Here is a 22267-nt window from a genome sequence, read left to right as displayed (position 1 = left end):
GAGTAACCAACTGGAAAGCTTTTCGGTACCGTCTAACGGATCAAATTAGTCAACATACAACTGTTGAAAATTTTACTGAATTTTTGCAGGATAATGTTAACATATGCACAAAGAAGGTCCCAATTCCAAGCGATTATGCTGCAGTGGACGGAGAGTATGAACACCTAAGAGCCATCAGACGCCGATCCGAAAGAGCCTACCGGCGGAGCGGAAGTTTAGAAGCATACAAAAACGCTCAGCAAATTTACAATGTAATGCGCAGACGCATGGAAATTTTAGGCAAACGGCGCTGGCGCAATTTCTGCAGCACGCTGTCTCCTCACACGTCTGTCTCAAGAATTTTTCTAGTAATTCGCTCTTTAAGCGGCCCTGTAACACAGAGCTTCCCATTTCGTGCTCTCACTGTAGCCCGGGACACATTTGAGGTAATAGTTGCAGATGAATTTTGCGAGCTTATTTCCAGACCTGCTTTTTCATCACTATGTGCAGAGTTTGAAAATTCAGTAGTGTTAGCTAAGCAGAAAATAAATGCTTGCTATTGGGCACAACATTCTCAATTAGACCCTGCATTCACAATAAGCGAGCTTCAATGTGCAATTGTATCATGTCGCCAAAAGTCTGCTGCTGGGCCGGACGGCATTACATACAATATGCTAAGAAACCTTGGGCCGACAGGTACAAATGCTCTCTTAGACATTTATAATAATCTATGGATAGAAGAAGGTGTACCTGATTCTTGGAAAGTCGCTCGAATTATACCAATTTTAAAATCGGGTAAGACGCCCTTGTGCCTTGAATCCTTCCGCCCCATTTGTTTGACAAGTTGTTTATGCAAAGTAATGGAGAAAATGATTGACGCGCGACTACAGTGGTGGTGTAATGAAACGGATGTGTTGTCCAACTACTTAACAGGTTTTAGAAAACAGAGATGCACAATGGATGCAATATTGGATATAGTAACCTGTGTGGAGCATAAACGTGCATGTGCCAACTTGACGATAGCAGTTGGTGCGGCTACCTGGGCCGTACACCGCACCAACGCCTCTCCCTAAAATAGGCTTCAGGCAATACCAGATAATACATGTTCTTGAATACACAAAGTGTGCGCGTGATTGTCGCAGTATGGGTGCGTAAAGTGTATGCGTAATAATATTATGGCAATGACTGCATGGGGAGGTTTACTGTGAGCACAAAAGGCAGCTTACGAGGTAATGAGCGATTTAAAACGTTGGAATGGTGAAAGTTCACGAGTAGCGTTATTGCGTGACCATGGCCCTTGAACACAAGGGTGTGTCATAACAGCGAAGGAGAACTTCAAAATGTGCATACATAAAGAAAACAGCTCAACTTCACACCACCAAGAAGCGGAGTTGTAAGTGTATATGCGTTGAAATTCTCGCCAGTCCAGTGCCATTTCCTTAAACAATCTACTTCGCGTAACCACAAAAGCAAGGATCACAGTCAGGTGATTTTGCCGATGCTTTTCGCCTGACTGTGTTCCTTGCTTTTGCGGTTACGCGAAGTAGATTGTTTAAGGAAATGGCACTGGACTGGCGAGAATTTCAACGCATATACACTTACAACCCCGCTTCTTGGTGGTGTGAAGTCGAGCTGTTTTCTTTATGTATGCACAATTTGAAGTTCTCCTCCGCTGTTATGACACACCCTTGTGTTCAAGGGCCATGGTCACGCAATAACGCTACTCGTGAACTTTCACCATTCCAACGTTTTAAATCGCTCATTACCTCGTAAGCTGCCTTTTGTGCTCACAGTAAACCTCCCCATGCAGTCATTGCCATAATATTATTACGCATACACTTTACGCACCCATACAGCGACAATCACGCGCACACTTTGTGTATTCAAGAACATGTATTATCTGGTATTGCCTGAAGCCTATTTTAGGGAGAGGCGTTGGTGCGGTGTACGGCCCAGGTAGCGCACGTTTTCGAGGAGTCAGAAACATATGGCTTTACAGAACCATGCCACCTTCTGCCGACAAGATATGCTGAACCGTCTGGTTTCAATGCCGCGTTCATTTTCTGTAGACTGCGTTTTACTGCCCTTTTCTTGTGTCAGAAACAGAAAAAAATAGCCCTGCTCCTACAAGGTCTGTCAGAAGTTGTGATTGATGTGGATCTTATCAACTCGTTGGCATACTAACCTATAAGAGAGCCATATGCACTCCCAGACCACAATGTATATATTGTAGGAAAACGTGAGACTAGGATAAAACGGTAGTTTGCCCTAAATGTGCGTTTCGCAACCAAAGAAGAATGCTTCCTGCCATTGTGTTTCTACAATTTTTGCTCACCTGTTATGGAGGTAATTGTCAGCTTGGTCACGGAGAGACTTACTGAGAATTTATACTTATATTTCACGATTTTTTAAACATGGCAGTTGATTTATCTACTAAAAAGTCGCAACGTAACTATATTCGCACTGGTTTCAAATTCTCCATGCCTAGCCGACTGTTCTTCGAGTCTGCCTGCGATGAACTGAATACCAGGTTTTATCGCTTGATGCAGTAATTGGATTTGTAATTGAGTGGGCCTGATTGGTGTTTGAATGCCTGCGTAAAGATTTTTGTAATGTACTAAAGCCTATACACAGCATCACGCGAGCCGCTGGGGAGTTCCTGTAGCTTTATACGTGTCATTGTTTTAGTGATCTCGTGGTTAGGCTGATTTTGGCTATATTTGATGAGTAGCAAAGTGAGTTGCCCTAAAGGAGAACAATCCAATGTGTAGCCGAAGGATATATACGCACAATTGATTGAGCCGTACAACAAACTTCGTCCACGGTTCCAGAATCAGATCACCTGTGATGACTTTCTCAGAAGTAGCTTTTTATAATCCACTAAGCGCTTCAATTTGAGCTCGAAGAAAGCTGGGCTTCAAGCAAAAATCGTGACGACACAGCGTATCAGTAAGTGTGAGGGCCGTGGTGACCATTTACGAAAGATGATGATATGTGGTTTTTTAATGGCATAAGGGCCAGGTCTGGCCAAAAATCGCCATCAATTATGAAAGAATATCATGTTATGTGTTATCATAACAAATATGGTGCTGTCTTTGTGACACACATTGAAAGTTCAAATATGATAACGGTATTTCATCATTGAGGGAGATGTTTACAACGGGAAGGAGCTTCTTTTAATTGGTTTTTGTAAAAAGTAACGCTTGGCCTTCGTGTTTCTCAACGAACAAGTGATTTTTAAATTAATTATTCAATGTTTATATTTCAGAATAGGCGTCGTATTTCTGTGCGATATACCCGCTTGTGTTAGAAGTTGAAGAGACTGCTATATGAATTAGAAAGGGACGGTAATGGCTCTAGTTCAACTTAGGATTATGAATAGTAATTGCAATTAGCAATTGGTGCATTGTATAGAATAGGTAGTTTACGCTGACTTCTGTTAAGAGTTAGGTTGGCAGGGGAAGCAAAACACAGTCGACTGGGGATGAGATAGATTGATGGGTCTATGCACAATTTAAGTGTGGTATGTGCTTGACTGATGGAGCGCAGTAGTTATTGGCGCTTCTCTTGCGTCTACTTCACTGTCTCCGCCAAAGGTGTCTGCGTGTTAAACCTGCAAGGTAATCTAACTAGGCCAGCATCATACTCTATTAAGGTAATCGAAAAACTCTAGGAGCTGCCTCTCCTTCCGGAGTACTGATAAATTATCAATGATTATCATCATAGTAGATAGTAGTTCTTCGGGAGGGTCTCCTGTATAAGTTAATAATAAATACAGGTTTCGTCAAAGTATATCCGATCGTGGCGTTCAGTGTTTTACTGTTAGCATGGTTCTCCTATGAGTTGATTGCGTGCTTATGTACAATTCTGCTTGCATTTCTTGCATGAAACAGAAGAATTTTTTGTCTATCCAACTCTACTGCAACGGCGGGCTGCTACGTCAAACTTAGTCCTTCATATTAATGACAAGATAATACTGAATCTTGAGAGGAGCTCCGTGCTGGCGGATGAACTGCGTTTCATTACGACCAGTGACCAAGGGAACGAACTCGACATGGTGAGTGTGGGATGGTTTGTAGTGGCATGTTTATTAAAATATATACATATTGAGGTAACGCCACTATGGTAAGATCATGCTAACCATGATAATACGAAGCATGGCATCATGTTTCATTTATAACGTTGCCAGTAGAGCAAATATGCGGCTAAATGCTATTCGTCAACAAGGTTGGTATTTAAACAAAGGATTGGTGATTTGGTTGCGCCGTTAGAAATTATCACAGACGAAAGCTTAAAAAATTAAATTATGGGATTTTACCTGCCAAAACCACCATCTGATTATCAGGCATGCCGTATTGGGAGACTCCGGAAATTTGGACCACCTGGGGTACTTTAACGCGCACCTAAATCTAAGTACACGGGTGTTTTCGCATTTCGCCCACATCGAAATGCGGCCGCCGTGGCCTGGATTCGATCCCGCAACCGCGCGCTTAGCAGCCCAACACCGAGACGGAAGCTTCTTCCTTTCCTACACTGAATGAGCATTTACTTCCAGGAAGGTTCAACAAGGCTCAAGTATACTCGGTAGTTTCTCATTCGTGTTTACTAAAGGTGTAAAACTGGAGAAAAATTACTATACCTACAGAAGAAAAAAAAACTTTGCAGATCCCACTCTCTGTAGGAATGAATGAATGAATGAATGATGAATTCTGGGTTTTTAGGTGCCAGAACCACGATTTAATTATGAGGCACGCCATATTCACGTACTCCGGATTGATTTTGACCGCAGGGGAATCTTTAACTTGCCCCCAATGCACGGGACACGGGCGTTTTTTCATTTCGCCCCCATCGAAATGCGGCCGCCGCGGCCAGGATTCGATCCCGCGACCTCGTGCTTAGCAGGGCAACACCATAGCCGTTAACCGCCGCGGCGCGTATCAATGCTACGTGAAGCACGTTGCAGACAGCTATCTATCGTGACCCGTTAGGGGTACTCCAAAACGTTACCAGATGGACCAATGTATTTGTGTACATAAATAAAATGTGCGTGGTTCACGCAAGCGCGCGTGGCACCACAGCCGCAAGACGACGACGACGGCGACGAGGTTAGCTTGATGGTTACAGCTTCACCACGTGAATTTTTGGTACTCCAGCTAAAAAAAAACACCGCATATCCACAGGGTGAATGATGATGAGTGGGCGATGCTCCGGAGGGAATCATCGGTAAACCGTGAATATTCCGTGTAATTCGCCCAGTCTCGCCGCACTAAATCGAACGATTGACTTGCACCAATGACACGCGCCATATGTGACGTCATTCCTATTTTATAACAGCGCCCTTCATTATAATTGCACCATCTTCCGCTTAAGGGGACGCTAGCACAAACGCGTTAGAAACGTGCAGTACTCTCTAGTAAGGGGGACAGAGAGGCCACAGCGTCTTACGCAGCCGTTTACACATGCCGGAACGTTCACCGCGTTTGCCGACGCCATCACATGACTGCTGAGAGAGTATAACCCCCGTATTCATAAATGCTCCTCGACTTGAACTTGACTTGCCACCGCCTTCAACGCGTTTCGAACGCGCTGCCCAAGGCGGTGGCAAGTCAAGTTCAAGTCGAGGAGCGTTTATGAATACGAGGGTAAGGCGGAGAGGCCACAGCGTCTTACACCAGCTTCTTACACGGGCCGTAACGCGCTAGTACAAGCGCGTTAGAAACGCGCAGTCTTTCGTTAATGTTGGGTATTTATTGTCATCGTGGTGCGTGTGTCCATGTGCGGTTCGTGGCGTAGTGGTTAGCGCCGCGCTTCCGGAAGCGAGGGGTCCCTCGTTCGATTCCGCGCTACGGACACAACTTTCGGAATTTTTTTTTTCATAAAAGTAGACGTGGCTACCTGCTACGACGACGACGACTTCTACGACTACTACTACTACTACATACCACAAAGGAGGGACAGACCCACACCCTAAGGAGCTTCGCCCCTAAAACGTTACACCCTGTCACTTGGGTCGATTGCGAATACGCTGCAGTATAACAGAGCGTCTTAAAGTACTAGCAGCACAAGGAAATAATGAGAGAAGCTGGCACGCTCTTACGCGTATATGCCAATTCTTGATATGTGACGTGACGCAGGAGAAAGACGGTGGCCAGATACACTATTGCTAGTGCGTTTCACTTCCGAATCATTCTAGATCTGTAGAGCCGAGTCTTCAGAGCACGTGCGCCCATGCTGTGCAGCGTAGCGCACCTGCCATACTTTTGAACATGCTAGTGCGCTCTCGCACGAGAGAAGTATTCGTGCATTTATGGCCTCTATATGAGAGCATCGTATTGTTGGATGGAGGGGGAGGGGCGCAAGGCTTGATCCCACTATCTAATAATTTGGCACTTTTATTTAACATGTTCGAAACTAGGCGACACAGGAACCTGTCTGAAACGAGATTGTCTGGAATGCGGCAAGTGATATTTAGTAATAAAAGTGCAGTACAAAGTTGACCCCAAATTATGTACAGTGTTTGCAGCATCGTAGTTTTATTGACCCTTTTCGCGGAGCAGTTTGCTCAAGAGGAACGAGATGGCGCTTTCGGCGACGCGCTATACGTTGCCTCAGCGAACGCGCACGAATACGAAACTATTACTGCTTCTGGCCTGCTACTGTGCGATCAGCTGTCAGAAATTCAACTGGGTGTTAGCTAATGCACTGTGCCCAGTTCATGCTGCAAAATGTGTAACGATAAAGGGAAGACGTGAGCGGTAGTTAGCTGCCAGAATAGTTATTCGCATATTAAGGAATGGAATCAACCTTCGTCACCGCTGCTACATAAGGACTGCCTGTGTTGCCGGCCCTTCGCGATGCACGGCTTTCCTCGCGAATCAAAAATCATAATTCATCCACCAGCGCTTTATAGCTAACCTCCCAAGAAAGGATTTCAACTCCGGAACGTCGGCACTTATGAGTGAGTACCGCTCGTTACAAAAGGAAGTAGCGCCACTTACAGGCATAGTAAGTTTCTCGCACGTTACCTACAAACATCGACCCTTACTCGCACGCAAACTTACGCCCACCCTGTCGCCAACGTATCAATAATAAGTGAATGGGCGCACACTTGAATCAATGTGCCAAAGCATGAGTGACGGCGACTACACCGACAAGACACGAATGTTGGAAGCTTAACGTTTCGCGATGGTCCACAGAGTAAGCGAGGGACTAGCGTTATTACGTCTTTGTTACCTAGCCACTACAAAGTACACAACATTTACATTCCAAGCTTTGTGCGCAACAAGAACAAATCTATTGCAGCAGAGCACACCTGCGAGCGATTAGGCTGAAAATAAACAATCAGATAGTAGCCACACCGAGGAACCGTGGAACCTTACTGAGTCAGAAACATGAAAAGCCGCTGCTTTAAAATGTTTGCCAAATAAAGATAGAAGAGCATACTGATCCTGATTTAATTCATCAGCGGAAAGATTGGACACCTTGGAATACATTTCTTTTAGTATGTACAAGCACCGTTTACGCTGCTCGCGACGTTTGGACAAGGCGTAATCCACTCTGAGAGCACATGTTCTCTGACACTGTGGCCAAAGTTTCGTGTCGTCCACACAATCACCGTGTACGATATGCGTCGAAACAGAGGTTTGCTGCTCCGCACCGGTGTCACGCGCTTCCATTGAAAACACGGAGGCAACGGAGGCAGCTGAGGCAAGCAATGGACGCGTCACCACGTGACCAAACATGGCAGCGCCCACGGGAGCGCCGAGAAAAGGGTCAATAAACACTGAGCCGACAATGTGTTTCCTTCTATATGTGAATAGTATATTTATCCCCCTTTAACCGCTGATATCTACGCCTTCACGTCCTACATGTGTAAAACGGCTTAGACGAGACGGGTTTCATTTAACTGTACCAATAATAATTGACAAGAGTGGTTATATTAGTCTGTTTCGTCACCACGTGACCAAACATGGCAGCGCCCACGGGAGCGCTGAGAAAAGGGTCAATAAACACTGAGCCGACAATGTGTTTCCGTCTATATGTGAATAGTATATTTATCCCCCTTTAACACCTGATATCTGCGCCTTCACGTCCTACATGTGTAAAACGGCTTAGACGAGACGGGTTTCATTTGACTGTACCAATAATAATTGACAAGAGTGGTTATATTAGTCTGTTTCACCCACCGTGTAGGCTCAATGGCTATGGAGTTCTAGTAATAACCACAAGGTCGCGGGCTCTATTTACGGCTGGGGGTGGCGGCCTTCACAAGCGAAGTAGTAGTACTGATTTTAGTGAAGAAGAAAATTACGCTTATTTCTGCTGGCGAATAGGGAGCACGGCGCAGCGTCAGGGGAAGGGGAACAAGGAGATAAAGATGCTAAAAGGAAGGGCAGAGAAGGAGAAGCAGCAAGAGTCTCATTCGATCATGGAGGAGGCTGGTGATGGAAGCAGTGGCCTGCTGGGGGCGAGCGCTTATCGATGGGCGGTGATCCCCTTCAATTCCACAAACTCCAAAAGGCTATGGAGAGCTCGGAGGTGGGGAGGCGACGGGAACAGGAGGTCGCTGGATGTCGCAGCAGGTATACCCTGTTGCTTGTAGGCAGTGATGACCATTGAGCGGTCCTGTGCCTGCTCTGGCAAGCACAGAGAAGGTTTCAGGGTCCCCGCAACCCCGAAACCCTCGAGCACCTTCGCAAGTGTGCTCTTGTACTTCGATTTAGGTGCTTTTTAAAGGGTGTGACAAGTGAACTGCGCGAGACCAGAAGTGCTGCGTGAGTTTGGCACGAGCGTGGCAAGCGTCACAACGAAAAGAACATAAACAACAACCACCATTTGGCGAAGTACACGGCGAGCTAACTCAGAAGGTAAAGAACAAAAGAAAATAGGGCACCGAGAGTGCAGAAGATACGTCGGCGGCTGGAAGAAAGACAGGCGGCTAGTGTGCAGAGGTGCGAGCTTGAGGGGCGCTTGGACCCTGGCAGGCAAGGTCTCTACCTAGCCAACTTTGCACTTCGCGACGACGTGGAGTCTTCTTCGTAGCAGGCTGCGGTCTGCACGGCCGTGACGGCTCTCCTGAAGCTGGGCGATGAGGTGCATAAGAGGAGGAAGAACTTGCTTGCCTGGACCTCGACCCCAACGAATTTCACTCGATCGCTTCTTGTCCTCTGCGGAGCCTGAAACGCCCCGATAGGACTACTTCCCGACCGCAAGGTAACGGCCGAGCACATCGTCATGTAGGCCACCCGTCACTGGTTACTCACCTCCGACTATTGCTTCATTCTGTTCGTGTCATCCGGAAATGGACTGCTCAAAGGTTATCATATCAGCAAACTGGTGAATTCGGCACTTCCTCGTGACTTTTACTTTTTTTGTTATCCTTTGATAACTTAGTGAACTCTGTGCTGACTCCCTAACCATTAATGTGTCAGGTACCTTCACCATCTTTCTGCATTTAATATGTAATTTTAGCTTTACGTAACTCCGAGTTCGTGTGGTGCTTGAAAATGTGAGTGTTGGTTTCTGTTTTTGATGAAGTAACTTTTTGTGTGTTTGCAAGCAGCCTTGTCTTTCATCCGAGGTGGACCACCTTGGATGTATTCGTTTATATGATCCTTTAAATGAACATCCTAATCACAAAGGGACGCTAAATGCAAATACTAAGTCGCCGTGGACTGTTGAAACACTCCTCCAGAAACATCGCTGCGCTTGTTTCGGGCCGCGAAAGGACATTTTTAAGAGAAATTGCGCATGAAGGGTTCGTATACCTTTAGCGCCATTCAAATCGGCCACCCTCAAGCTGGAAATGGCTACGTTGCATACGACATCACCGCCCTTTACTGCCGTCCATGAGTAAAACGGTGCCCGAGAGACGGCGCTATGGTTTTCTGCGCAAAACGCAAGTACTCTACCATGAAGAAACTGAGCCGAGACAGAGCTTTGGATTCGCCGCTACAGCTGCTCTTGTCATGAGGAGTGCCTTCATCATCGGACTAGTACCTCGTCGAATTAGTAACTAAAGCTCTGTTCGCGATAATACTGACGCCTTGGACGTTATGGAGCACTGATCTATCGCTTTAGCTACACCTCGTATTTGCCCTTAGTGCACCTTTAAAGAACCCCAGGTGGACAAAATTATTCCGAAGCCCTCCACTGCCATGTCTCTGTGCAGCCCACTGCATAGTTTCGGGAAGTATAATTATTGATTAATATGCATGAAATGTGTCGGATGTAAACGCCGTTGAAGTAGACTTTAAAAAGGAAACAAGAAAAATTGGAGGACGCTTAAGCTTCGCCTTTAAGAGTAGAACGCGATAGCGTTATCTGGACCCGTTCGCATCGCACCGTTCGCCTACGGCAACTAGGCTTCATTCACTGCAACCCTGTACGTGGGAAAGCCAGCTTACAAAGACCAAGCTTACCCCGATCCCCTTAAAGTCGGCGTCACTTTGAAACTGAAATGCATTGCTGGAAAGACTTTCTTCCTGGGGCAATATAATGGTCTTATATTAAAATATGAAGGCCCTAGCACCTTTTTTATTATTTTATTATTTGTTTGCTATGGCCCCGACGCGCGCAGATTTGGTAGAAATGTTTGCGCTTGCTCGTAGCAGAATTAGGTTTTCTCGTACATTCAAATAACAATCTGACGCCGATTGGTAAACAATCTGACGGCGAATCCGATGCCGAATCGTAAAGTCATGATTTAGTATTTTTCTGACAGATTTTATTGTGAGCAATTAAATTTTTGTTCACCAAAACCTTGCACCACTTGGAGAGCTTGCGCGGTCAATGTGGTTGGATAATTTTCTCCGCCACCCGTGATCACGCGCCAGTTGCTGACGCCGGATTTTCTGCGACACGGGACCCTAAGCGCTATCGCGTTAAAACTTCCTAAGCACCTGTGCTGAAATGAAGGCATAGGAGAGCTAGAAACACGCTTGTCCTCGAATTGCCAGCATGCTTAATTCGATCAGAAACAATTGTTAAGACCACTAGCACACTTCCTAGAGGTGTAGTGCAGGAAGTTATAAATTTCATAATTTGGTCTAAAATTTTGAAGCAAGCATAATTCCCCCATATTGCCACCGTATGAACTAGCAGGTAAAATACAGTGATGTGGAATCACCAAAAACCATATGCTGTGAAACTTAAGCAAAGCTACAATTATATAACGCGGCGTTTTGTGCTAACTAAACTATTTTAAAAGTCGCATATCATGAAACAAAATATAAGTTTCTGCAATTCTGGTAGATTCGGCGACTAAATTTCAAAAAAGGCGCATTATTTCTACATATCTATGATTAGGAGATAAATGGCGCTAGAAGATCTATTTTCCAGAAACAAAACTTGGTATACCCAAATGCATATAATCAAAGCACAAATTTATACTCTGCTGGTTATGAATGATCGCTACGACTAACAATTTCTTTTACAGGTAGACACATCTTCTATCCAAGAGAGCCTGTACCACGACACACATCACCAATCCTCTGTTAGAATACGCGAGCAAGACGGCTTTGTGCAAGTCGTAAGTATTTTGTTGAATATTAGCATCTTTATACAAATGGAAATTAAGAGCATATAATATATAGGATATCAAACGACTGAAGTCTCATGGGGTAAATCATAGGCAAATTTACTGAAGATGCGCTCCACTGCCCTGTCCTTGGTGCTCTTGCACTTTCTCGATGCACAGGTAGAGTACAGCAAGTACCTGCCCTTTCTTTGCGATACAGTATTCTAGATCTCATGGTGTGCTTTATCTGAAGCTGTTAAAATAGTGCATGAAAGGAAACTTGTGCATCAATTGAAGTCTGCATGCTCTTGGTCTGCAGATATCTAGTGTCTCGTAACGCACGATGCACAAATTATAATTGTCTGTTGACCTATTTTACGTGCGTGCCCAGATGCCAAGTGTGAAGATAGTGTAGAATGGCTAATACCCTGGCACAATGTTTATTATGGTTTTATCGGTTTCGTTTTCACGATATATAGAAACTGTGTTTTCGGTTTTGCTGAGATATGAGGCGACATTATTTTACAGAAAACAAGGCAAAACAGTCTCAGTATATATATATATATATATATATATATATATATATATATATATTATTTTTCACTTACATTGCCTGAACTTGTACTGGTAGGTAAACCACAGAACAAACTTCACTCGAACCTCTCGGCAGCAGTGATCGCAAGATATTCATTATCGTTATGTATTTCGCATTGAGCATCAATATATTTCGCCTCATTTAAAAAAAAGTGGGCAGCTTGCACTAGTGGAGCAAGGCTGGTGTAAACAGCGGAGCTGGTGATCGACCTAGCTTCTTCCAAGTTTTACTATCCTTGGCGTGTTTAGCCGCAGCGGCTTCGGCGCGATACTCCGGAATAGAACGCAATCGCCGCATTCTTTCTCGGCTGGCGGCACGACGAGCCTCCTGCTGAGCGGCTGGAAGCTTGTACTTCTTCCGCCGACCCATGTTACATTTACTCACTGCGAAGTCTACGAGAGTTGGGTGTGTCGCCGCCACGGCGACATGATCTTTATTATCATCACTGGGATGTCATGGCCAAGCTTCACAAAGTGTTGTGATGACTAAGCGAATAAAGAATTGTGGCGCGAAGCAATGACATGGCTGGGCGAAGCTGGCTAAATGATTGCTAGGCAACCGCATTGACGGAGCGGGTCTGCTGGAACGCGGTGTCGGCATTGGAACGCGGTGTCGGTGTTACACGGAACCTGCTACACGCAACGTTCATGGCAAGCGGAACAGATGCATTGCGCGCAGTGTCTAGGCGCGGAGTCTTGCACCGCTGCTATGGGGTTGCTAGGCAACGCAGTGACGTCATAGCTCAGCGAGGTTTTGTGGCTGGCGGCACAAATTACGGCCGGCTTAACCAGCTCCGCTATTAAGCAGCGTCTAGGCGCGGAGTCTTGCGAAGCTATCGCACAACTAGTATGGAGTTTCTAGGCAACGCAGTAACTTCACAGCTCGGCGAGGTTTGTCAGCACGTGGCACAAATTACAGCCGACTTAAACAGCTCCACTGTTAAAAACCCCAGGACACCAGAGCAGTTCTTATGAGTTGTCAATGCAAAAGCATTAATGTCCCATTGAACGCTGCTGGGGGGTCATTCGAGAGATCAACTCCTCGCGGGCGCGCAATAAGGTTGGGTCACTTGGCCGACGATTCTTAGATAGCAAAAGACCGGTACACTTCGATCTGTGATGTGCTACCTTGCCCGACTGCCATGGAATGTAATCGGGACGCTCCCTTGTAAGCCGCGGTGATGTTGACGTCACTGCTCTCATGACGTCAGGCGTGGCAATGGAAATTTCGTCCAAGCAGCATGATGTGATAAAGCAGACTGCACCGGCTTGCTATCTAGGAGGCGCTGGTTTAGCCCAGTGGGTAAGACACTCGACTTCTGAGCGTGTGGTCGTAGGTTTGAAACTGACTACCACCAACGCTTTTTCCTTTCGAATTGATTGTTTTATATACTATAATTTCTTTATAGCGATCAGCGAGGGGATGTTAGCGCGGTCAAGGAAGGCGCAGGATTACAGAGGCTTCCGAGAGCAAGGGTGACGCGCCGTCGTGGCGATGCCCTCTCCCTTTAGGCAACACCTGGAACAGGTGCCGACATCTTTAAACACTTTCTAAGTGTAACGCGACACAATAAATTATTTCAAAGCCGCTTCACACCTGCGGAAGCAGAAGCATCGGCGGCTTTGTTGTGTTTTTAGGCGTACAGTAACCGCTGTGCACTTGAAGGGCGCCGGTGTGCCTCGGTGCGGATCGAATTAAGCGAAGCGGCTTACTTTCGATTTCGAACTATGCAAGTTTTTCTTCCATAGCAGTGTGTCGTTTCTGGCAGGGACATTCAAATGCATTCCAATTAGGCAAAACGCTGAATTAGGCAAGGTCCACAGCTAAATTTGATAAACACAAATCTAGACTGCTTCTCTCTTCACTATGTCTCTGCTCCTGTAATTAAACCGAATCTATCGATAATTTTTCTATACTTGGCACTTCTCCATCCAAATGAAGAGGGCGTTGGGAATTCTACTGCGCCAGCTTAACCTCCCTTGAAGGCTGCTGTAATCTTTTGAAGGATCCGTACCGGGGCACACGCACCCTAAATGCATACAATGCCATTCCATAGAAACTTTCAGTAGTGAATTCATTATTGAAATTAATGTTTTATTTGTTGTTACCTTTTAAAATTAATTTGATAGTTCTCTCGTTCTTCTTTGATTAAAACACAGAAATTATTTCATCCATGTCTGACTGCTCAAACGCGTTCCTTAATTCATCCTGTTATTCATTTTATTTATCGAGCATCATCAGCGTGATCAGTTGGTGAATTTTGCCGGCGATACCCAATTTGTGACCGGTCTCCTTTAAAGAGATCTAAAGATTGAGGTCATCATTGGTACATAATTTTCGTTGCTTTTCCTCTTGTTTGGGTAGTGGTGATGATGATGAAGCATCATGACCACCTTTTGCTTTAACGCATGGCGCCTAATTCAACGTTATCAGTGTTTACTAACAATCTCATGTTTCAGTTAGGCTGGCACACGTCCGCTTGCGCGCTCCACGCGCCGCGGAGGACTGCAAAATTTCGCTGAGATGTTCCCAACAGCGTATGCTATCAGCGGACTATGTTTTTTTCACCATGCCCTAGGGGTGGTTCAGGACCCCTTTAAATAGTATGGCTCCCACGGCAAGCTGGTAAAATTTGAGCGCGTTTTGTGGCAGTGCAAAATATGTATCAAAATGTTATTCTCGTAGTTGAACAGTAAGACGGACTGCTAACACCAACTGATGGCGAAATCGATCGCACCACCAGCTACGCTTCTCTCGCGGCTAGGAAAACCAATCTGGAAAGGGGTGAGCTTTGTGTACTGCAAGCTCCAGAAGCGATGGCAGGAGACGCAAATACGTCACTGCCATTTTGCCTTCGCATGCGCGCCTCGGAAGTCAGTGCGAGATAAGTTTCGGCAGCCGGGCTCTGTTTTGGGCTGTTTTTGTCCCACGCCTGGCGACACCTTGCTGCGTCGTCGGGTGCCAGTGGGTGCGGAGCAAGACGTCCGATGTTTCTGATTGTTTTGAAGCAGTAGACGCCGCGGTAGCCCCCCACTTACCGATATCACAACGCATGCCAAAATGGTGGTCGCTGTCTGTGGCAGGTGCTTAGAAACAGGCGTTTTAAATTGGCATTACCGATTGAAATGTGCGCTGACACTCCATTTTGTCAGTGTTTAGCCATATTTGCCCCTCTTCTCTCTGTTCGAATGATAAAGATAGAATTGTTGAAAGAGCATGGTCATGACCCCTTTAATTTATCGCCAACGAATAAATCCACATTTGAATATGGAGTGTAGTAAATTCTTTGGAGGCCCGCAAAACTTTTGCACTCACTATATTGAATAAAGATATGACGACACGTTCCATTTAGCTTTGGTGCTCAAAAACCTCAAATCCTACCTAAACGTAGAAATCGTCAATTACAGAATTGTGAATATTACGGAGAAATATTTAAGAGAAAATAAACTTCGTTTTCATTTTGTTGGTGAATATTCTACCTAGACTAACCCGTAGCTCGGGACGCCATTGGTTCTCTTTACGTTTATCTGATATTTGAGGCTGTGCTGCGCTAAGCTTGCACCGTTGGTTCTGATTCTTGATGGTAAATTAAGTGTGTTTTAATGTAACTGATTACGTTGACAATATTTTTACTATAGGAGGGTGTGATCAACAGCAAGCTGAGGATAAAGCCACTACCTGAAAGTGAAAGGTCATCGCAAGGTCGGTTGCTCCACAAGGTATATGAAGTGCACGAGAGACAAGAAGGATCTTTCAGGGAAGGTAAGTAATCTTTCTCTCCTGTTGCTAAGACGTCTAAAAGCTGACCACACTGAATTATAATATGTGCTATGCCGTTAGTGGTGTTCAAGGAGCCAGATCATTGCCCAACCCTTCGCTGAGCAGACAAATAACTGACATAGGCAGGAAGGCCCCAGAGAGTGTTTATTGGTTATTTCATATGCCCGTACTGAACAAGAGTTATATTGGAATAGAGGCGGGACACTGCTACGCGTGAGTTTACGCATGCACCGTCTTTAAAAGACAAAGTCAGATGTGCAAGTGGCATACCAATATATTTGCATTCCTGAAAGATTGGGCATCCTGGAAATGTTTTAAACACGATATTTTTACCGGAAGGTTGAGCACGGGCCTTGTGTGCCTGAGTTATAGTGAGTACATATGGCTTGAAGTACCTTACGAATACTTATTTCGGCATACTGCAGTCTCTTAAGACTATCGCAGGAGCGGGAAGTGAGATTTAGGATGCAAAATCAGCGATTCCAAATGTATGAGAGTAGCCGAGCTGGCATAAAGATCGCACATGACCGCGTAAAACGTTCCAGTGTACTGTTATCTGGAGCGAGGTGTATGTAAACATTTACGTGTGGTGATGAAAATAGGACATATAGTGTGATTGGTTGACTTCTGTACAGCCATTTCACAGAAAACCAATACTAATGATCAGTTGATGGTGGCGCTGAGTGCCTTGTTGCTCAAGCATTTCCGCCGGTTACATTTGCCTAGACATGCCTAAGTATCGCACTCTCTCGAAGCGTAAGCCAAGTAGCTTTTGAAGCTTGCCGCTGATACATGTATAGATGAAAATCACTGCTGCTGTCCCTCCTACCGTACTGATCCTGGCAATACATAACACAGTTCCTTAAGATTGTTCGGCTCCTGTTTTGAAACAATATTATAAATATACAATAAGGAAGTGAAACTAGAAAATGGTCCAGTGAGTAGTAGAAAAGCGACTGTATGCTTTTTTGTGCTCTCAAGTAGAACTAAAACGAATTCGGCCAACGCATGCCACACATAATATTTTAGAAACTTCTGCGTTTAAAATAAAGTGCAGCGCGCATGCTTAACTGTTACTGTGGTTGTATTTTTTGACAATTTCGTGGAGTGAACTGTTCTACATGCGATAAAGGATTATTACTGAATATCTGCGAACTTCTCTGCTTACCGGATGGATAAATCTGGCCTGCATCAGTTCTGATGAGGCGTATTTGTAGGAATCTATTGTATTCGCGTTCGACGGCCAAATGCCCGTTCAAGTGTCAAAACGAACAGTCGCAAGAGATGCAATTCATTTGTCATTGTTCGTAATTGTTTGTGAAAACTGTCTCAAAGTTAATATACTTATCTGTTTAACTTGGCAGTTCAAGTCTCGTATTGTAATTTCAGGTCAAGTGCTTGAGCGTTTCCAAAACGATGACCAGAATAATAGGCGTCGCCACAAGTCTCAAGAGCGTGAGTGCAAATTTATTTCATAATCGTAGCAACAACAGCTATCCTTGCAATGCTCAATCACTCTGGCTGATTATAAAAGCAGAATGGTGCTTGGGTTATCATTATAAATCCTTCTGTAGGCAACATATTCAGGTGCACAACGCGTGAAGAAATTCGGAAGAGAAAAAAAAAACGGGACATTATTATTATGTAATTTAGCACACCATCATTGACTTAGGAAGCTACTGCAATTTTCAATTTCATTACCTTCAGCTATTCAAGGCCATGTATCACGCTATTGTTGTGAGAAAGATGATGGTACAGTCGAGCTGGAAGACCATGGAATTCTTTATTCATTGGGACTTTTATCTATCATTCTAGGATATCTCATATCAATATCATTTCAGTTTGGCTGTGTTCCCTGTCATGCACTATCAATCAGTTCTGACTATATTATACTGCATTTTTGCTCTCATTAAACTTATTATTGGTGTTTTATTTACTTCGGTCTCTCTAATCTTGTCATATTGCCGTTTCCGGGTAAAACGTGTAATGTTTCAGCATCAACAGCGCCATCTGCATCTTCAGTGTGCCGCTTGATCTCGAAACGGGAATCCCAGCTCTGGGTGAAATAAGGCATCTGTTATTTTCTCGTCTGCCTCAGCGAGCAAATACTCACCCCATTACCATTGGTCAAGATGCGGAGCAGCCTTTGAACACGGAAATCCGAAGCCAGTAACTGCATGCTCCTCAAACACTGTCTGATCAAGCCATGTGACGAGGCTCACCCGCTCAGTTTCCGTAATAGTGGCCAGTGTCCGGTATCAATGCGACCCTGGCATCTCTAATGGTACTAAAACCACGATATCGAACACGGCTAGTCCTACTAGGAACGGATGAACACACGCAAACGGCTCGACGCCACGAGGCTACGCAAGGTAGTATTTTCTTTAACAGATTTAGCAAGCAAGCGCTACGGGGATCATATAGTCACTACTGCAATTTCGAGCAGTTCAAAAGAAGCTCTGCAGAGGTGCTAGGTCCACCACTATATGCAAACTCCATGCTGAAGAGAGCTTGCAAGGACATGCACGAAGCATTGCAGAGTATTTAGCGAGCTACACAGAGCTCGTTGTCTATTTACGTGGGTGTGCTATTTTACCCATTACTTAATCCGAAAAAGTAAATCACAGCACGGAAACTCTCGATAGCGTTACTTTCAACTTTTGCTCGCTAAATATACGCGCGCTGCTGCCGTAATTTAAAATCAATGTCACAGTTTCGACGTGTTGCCTAAGGGCGAGCTTATTCAGCTCACCCTCACAAAAATATTTATTGAGAAGGCATTGAAATACCATTGGTCAAGTTGAATATGTTGTGCCGGTGAAGAGTAGGCAAAACCAAAGAGAAAATCTATTGATGGGCAGTGCAAAGCCGAGGTGGCGGAACAACAACCACATGAGCGCTTTATCAATCGTCATCTTCCTCCACTTGCTGGCGCCTTCTCCAATGTACGGGAATGGCTTGTAACATATGATCCCTGCCGGTCAATGACATTGTGAAGCAGAAATTTCGCGATGTCAATGGCACAGCTTGTTGGCAGTGCCCGGGTGATGGCATATCGTGTTGTGTAGTCAGTAGCTACGGCAATCTACTTGTTCACCTTGAAGAAAGTCGAGGGCATCATCAATCCGTGGCAATGAATATACGTCCTTACCTGTGACTTTGTTCAAGTGACGGTGGTCGACGCAGAAGCACCAGATGCTATCCTTCTTCTTTACTAGGATGACAGGTGATGTCCAAGGACTCCAGGAAGGTTCAATGACGTGTTTGGCGAGCATCTTGTCGACCTCCTGCTGAACCATTTGCCGCTCAGCATAGGACACGCAATAAGGACGTCGTCAAATGGGGCTGGCGTCTTCAGTATGAATCCGATGAGTTACAATGAGTGTGTGGCCCAAAGGGTGGTCATCAAAGTGAAAGATGTCGTGATAGGACATCAACAGCTACCGGAGATTGGGAGCGTGTGCTGGGATGAGGTCAGTGGCTATCATTTTGTCAAAACTGACATCAGGTGAACTGGACGAGGTGGTGGCCGTAGAAGAAGGCGAAATATCGTTGGTCGCATGGCGATGTTATGGGGAACTTGAGCGAACTTATGGGCAATACGTCTACTCCTGCCGTTTTCAAAACGCTTGCACTCCTTTATGATGGCATCTACTGTGTCACAGTCCTACCAGATTAGCAGATTGAACGCATCATGTTGCTATACCTTTTAGGACGTGTCCCACTTTTTCCGACGATGCCATACCGTCATCCGATTTGCCCCAAAGGGTCAGCACATCCTGTAAGACAAGTATGATTCTGTTGCTGTTTGGGAACGTGGTGCTAGCTCCTTCTTTTCTAGCTCCTTCTATGCTCGTAGATCGTTAACCACTCTTCAATGTCGATGTCATCAGTAGCACAAAACGTGCCAGGGTCTCTTGGCTGAGCAACGACAACGGTTGACGTTGCTGCAGTTGCGGTGAGAACCATCTTTTAGGTCACTGTGGAATGAGCCAGGCGCCGGCCGCTGCAGAGCTCCGTTGTATCGAGCTCCGTTGTACAGCACCTCCACCAAAAATGTGACTGTGATAAGAGTAGCCAAAAGAAAAGAGAAAACGTATTTTTAGAATATATACAGAGTGAAGATGAGACAGCGCAACAACCACACGAGCGCTTCTCCGATCGTCGTCTTCCTCCACTTGCTGGCGCCTTCTCTAATGAACAGGACTGGCTTGTAACAATATTATTGAAAACTCATTGTGAGTTTGTTGAGATATCATTGGAGGGAAGAGTTGAGGGCTCCTAAAAAGTCGCCACTGAAATTTATTGCAACACCATTGGTGAAATATATGCTCAATAATTGTTCAGTTACCGTTGAATGTAGATTGTGCTTAGATGCCTCATTAAGTAATTTTGTTAAATTGCTGTTGGGCTATTATGGAAGCAGCATCGCAATGGTGTTGTGATAGTTCTGTTGACCAGTTGTTAAATCATTATTGACAAATCATTGAATATACATTGTGCCAAAGTTAAGATAGCATTGTGATTTCATAACTCGCCATTGAAGCAGGATTGGTATTTCGTTGGCTAGTGCATTAACGTCCTTTTAATTTTGCAATTGCTTTTCTATTCGCACTTGCATGACCCGGTGCCCGTTGTTCATAATAACTTTCCCTAACATGATACAAAATCAAAGGAGGGATTGCGGTTTCTGGTACCTTTATTTGTACTAAAGATGCATGCCCATGAAACATTACAGTATATAAGGCACAACTGCATGGAATCTGAAGATATAGGCTAGTGCGTACAGCATTCTTCACAGGGTAAATACATCTGAAATGCTATACATTTTAACTCAATCGGAACAGTCATTGTGGTCTTCTTCTCTTGTGACTTAAGTTTAAGACTACAAGGCAAAATGACTCAAGAGGCACAGCTTAAGCATACCATTGCAACAACTAATTTTGAACAGATGCACTCTTGAACCTGGCTTACTGTGTGAACACACAAAATAAAGACCACTGAATAACTTAGACGAAAAAGTTTCACATACCAACACATCACAGAAAGATGTACGACTGCCTGTGAGAACGCAAAATAACAAGTAGAATGGAAACGAATGACTACATCTAAATATATACAAAACACCTGAATCACGTGTTTCTGACGAGCCAGGTTTGCTTACTTCAGAGGCAAACTTCTAAAGTTTGTCTGTTCTAAAAGCAGCTTACCGCAAGTCAAAAAGCAGCTTACCGCAAGTTCTAAAAGCAGCCACAAGTCAAGATCTAACTGAACAGCATTTAATTTCTTATGTCAATCTTGGGTACAAAAGAGGTTATTGAGGTATTTCCTGAATTTAGTTAGCTCATCAGTGAATTTTCCTGGACTTGAAGAAAGTTAATGAAAGCACTTATTTTGGCTTTTTCACGCGGCCCAGCGCTGCCCAGAAACGTCAGAACCCATTTAAGCTGCTTTTGAGTGTTAATCTTTTTTCGCTGAGTCATTGTCATTTATGCTGAGTCATGCTCATGACTATAATTTTTGCCATAGTCCCTTAGTGTTTCCTTCACTTTGTACCCACGTCCGAACTCATTTCAGTGTTTGTTGAGAGTTAATCTTTTTCGCTCGCTCATTGTCATGACCTACATGACACGCATGTCATGACACGTTTGTCCTGCCCTATCACATGTTCGTCCTACACTTCTGTCATACTATGCCAGTTTTGGTACGTGTCAAGTTAACGAAATGACCATTAGAGCGCGAAGACGTATGCGGCTGTTTCATGACTTACATGACACGCGTGTCATGACATTCATTTCATGACATCATTTCTGTTCGTCATATACTCTTGTCATAGCATGCCAATTTCGGTACATACTAAGTTTACGAAACTACCATGAGAGCACAGACACGTAGGCGGGTAGATAGATAGATAGATAGATAGATAGATAGATAGATAGATACTGTCAAAGTAGCAAATGTTCGCCAAGAAATGCTTCGCATTTAATACTTCGCATTTGGTATATGTTAACATAACAAAAAAAACGGAATTCTGTCTGTTCCTTGCAGAACAGTACAGTCACCGTATTAATATGTGTGAAACGTCCGTAAAACCTAAAACTGGGAGCATTTCCGTATTTTAACGGAAGTTTTTGCCGTATTATTTGAAAACGAGCTATTTTCCTTACTTTTACGTGCAATTCCTCCGCAGAATGACGAAAATTCTTTACAGTGCACGCCTAGCAGTCTACCATCGATCGCACAATCTTGGCGACATGGTCACGTCATAAAACGTTAAACTTTCAATAGACGCAGGCTGTCACGCTTGCAAGAAACCACGTTGCAAATTTTGCCTTCATATGACTACAAGTTTACAGCTAGAATGATTCCAAGTTAGTACTGCATCTGATATTTCA

The 22267-nt window shown here is 44.6% G+C and overlaps 1 protein-coding gene across 1 annotated transcript; it reads left to right on the top strand.

Annotated features, from left to right (window-relative positions):
* The first annotated feature begins 2273 nt into the window (after window positions 1–2273).
* On the top strand, window positions 2274–22067 carry LOC119445419 (venom metalloproteinase antarease-like TtrivMP_A). Its single transcript, XM_049664545.1, has 6 exons — window positions 2274–2325; window positions 3873–4036; window positions 11417–11509; window positions 15731–15854; window positions 17262–17327; window positions 22063–22067. The coding sequence occupies exons 1-6, from the start codon at window positions 2277–2279 to the stop codon at window positions 22065–22067; spliced, it is 501 nt and encodes a 166-aa protein (XP_049520502.1). The 5' UTR covers window positions 2274–2276.
* The last annotated feature ends 200 nt before the right edge of the window (window positions 22068–22267 follow it).

This window comes from Dermacentor silvarum, chromosome 3, assembly GCF_013339745.2.
Source record: "Dermacentor silvarum isolate Dsil-2018 chromosome 3, BIME_Dsil_1.4, whole genome shotgun sequence".
Classification (NCBI taxonomy): domain Eukaryota; kingdom Metazoa; phylum Arthropoda; class Arachnida; order Ixodida; family Ixodidae; genus Dermacentor; species Dermacentor silvarum.
Note: the sequence above shows the minus strand (reverse complement) of the source record. Positions and strands in the feature narration are given on the sequence as shown.

What these genes read in the sequence shown, in the direction of transcription:
- LOC119445419 (XM_049664545.1), top strand. Translation starts at nt 2,277, where the DNA reads ATGCTTCCTGCCATTGTGTTTCTACAATTTTTGCTCACCTGTTATGGA. An exon ending in AAGGGAACGAACTCGACATG is followed by an intron (nt 4,037 to 11,416) that starts GTGAGTGTGGGA and finishes TTTCTTTTACAG; the next exon opens with GTAGACACATCTTCTATCCA. An exon ending in AAGACGGCTTTGTGCAAGTC is followed by an intron (nt 11,510 to 15,730) that starts GTAAGTATTTTG and finishes TTTTTACTATAG; the next exon opens with GAGGGTGTGATCAACAGCAA.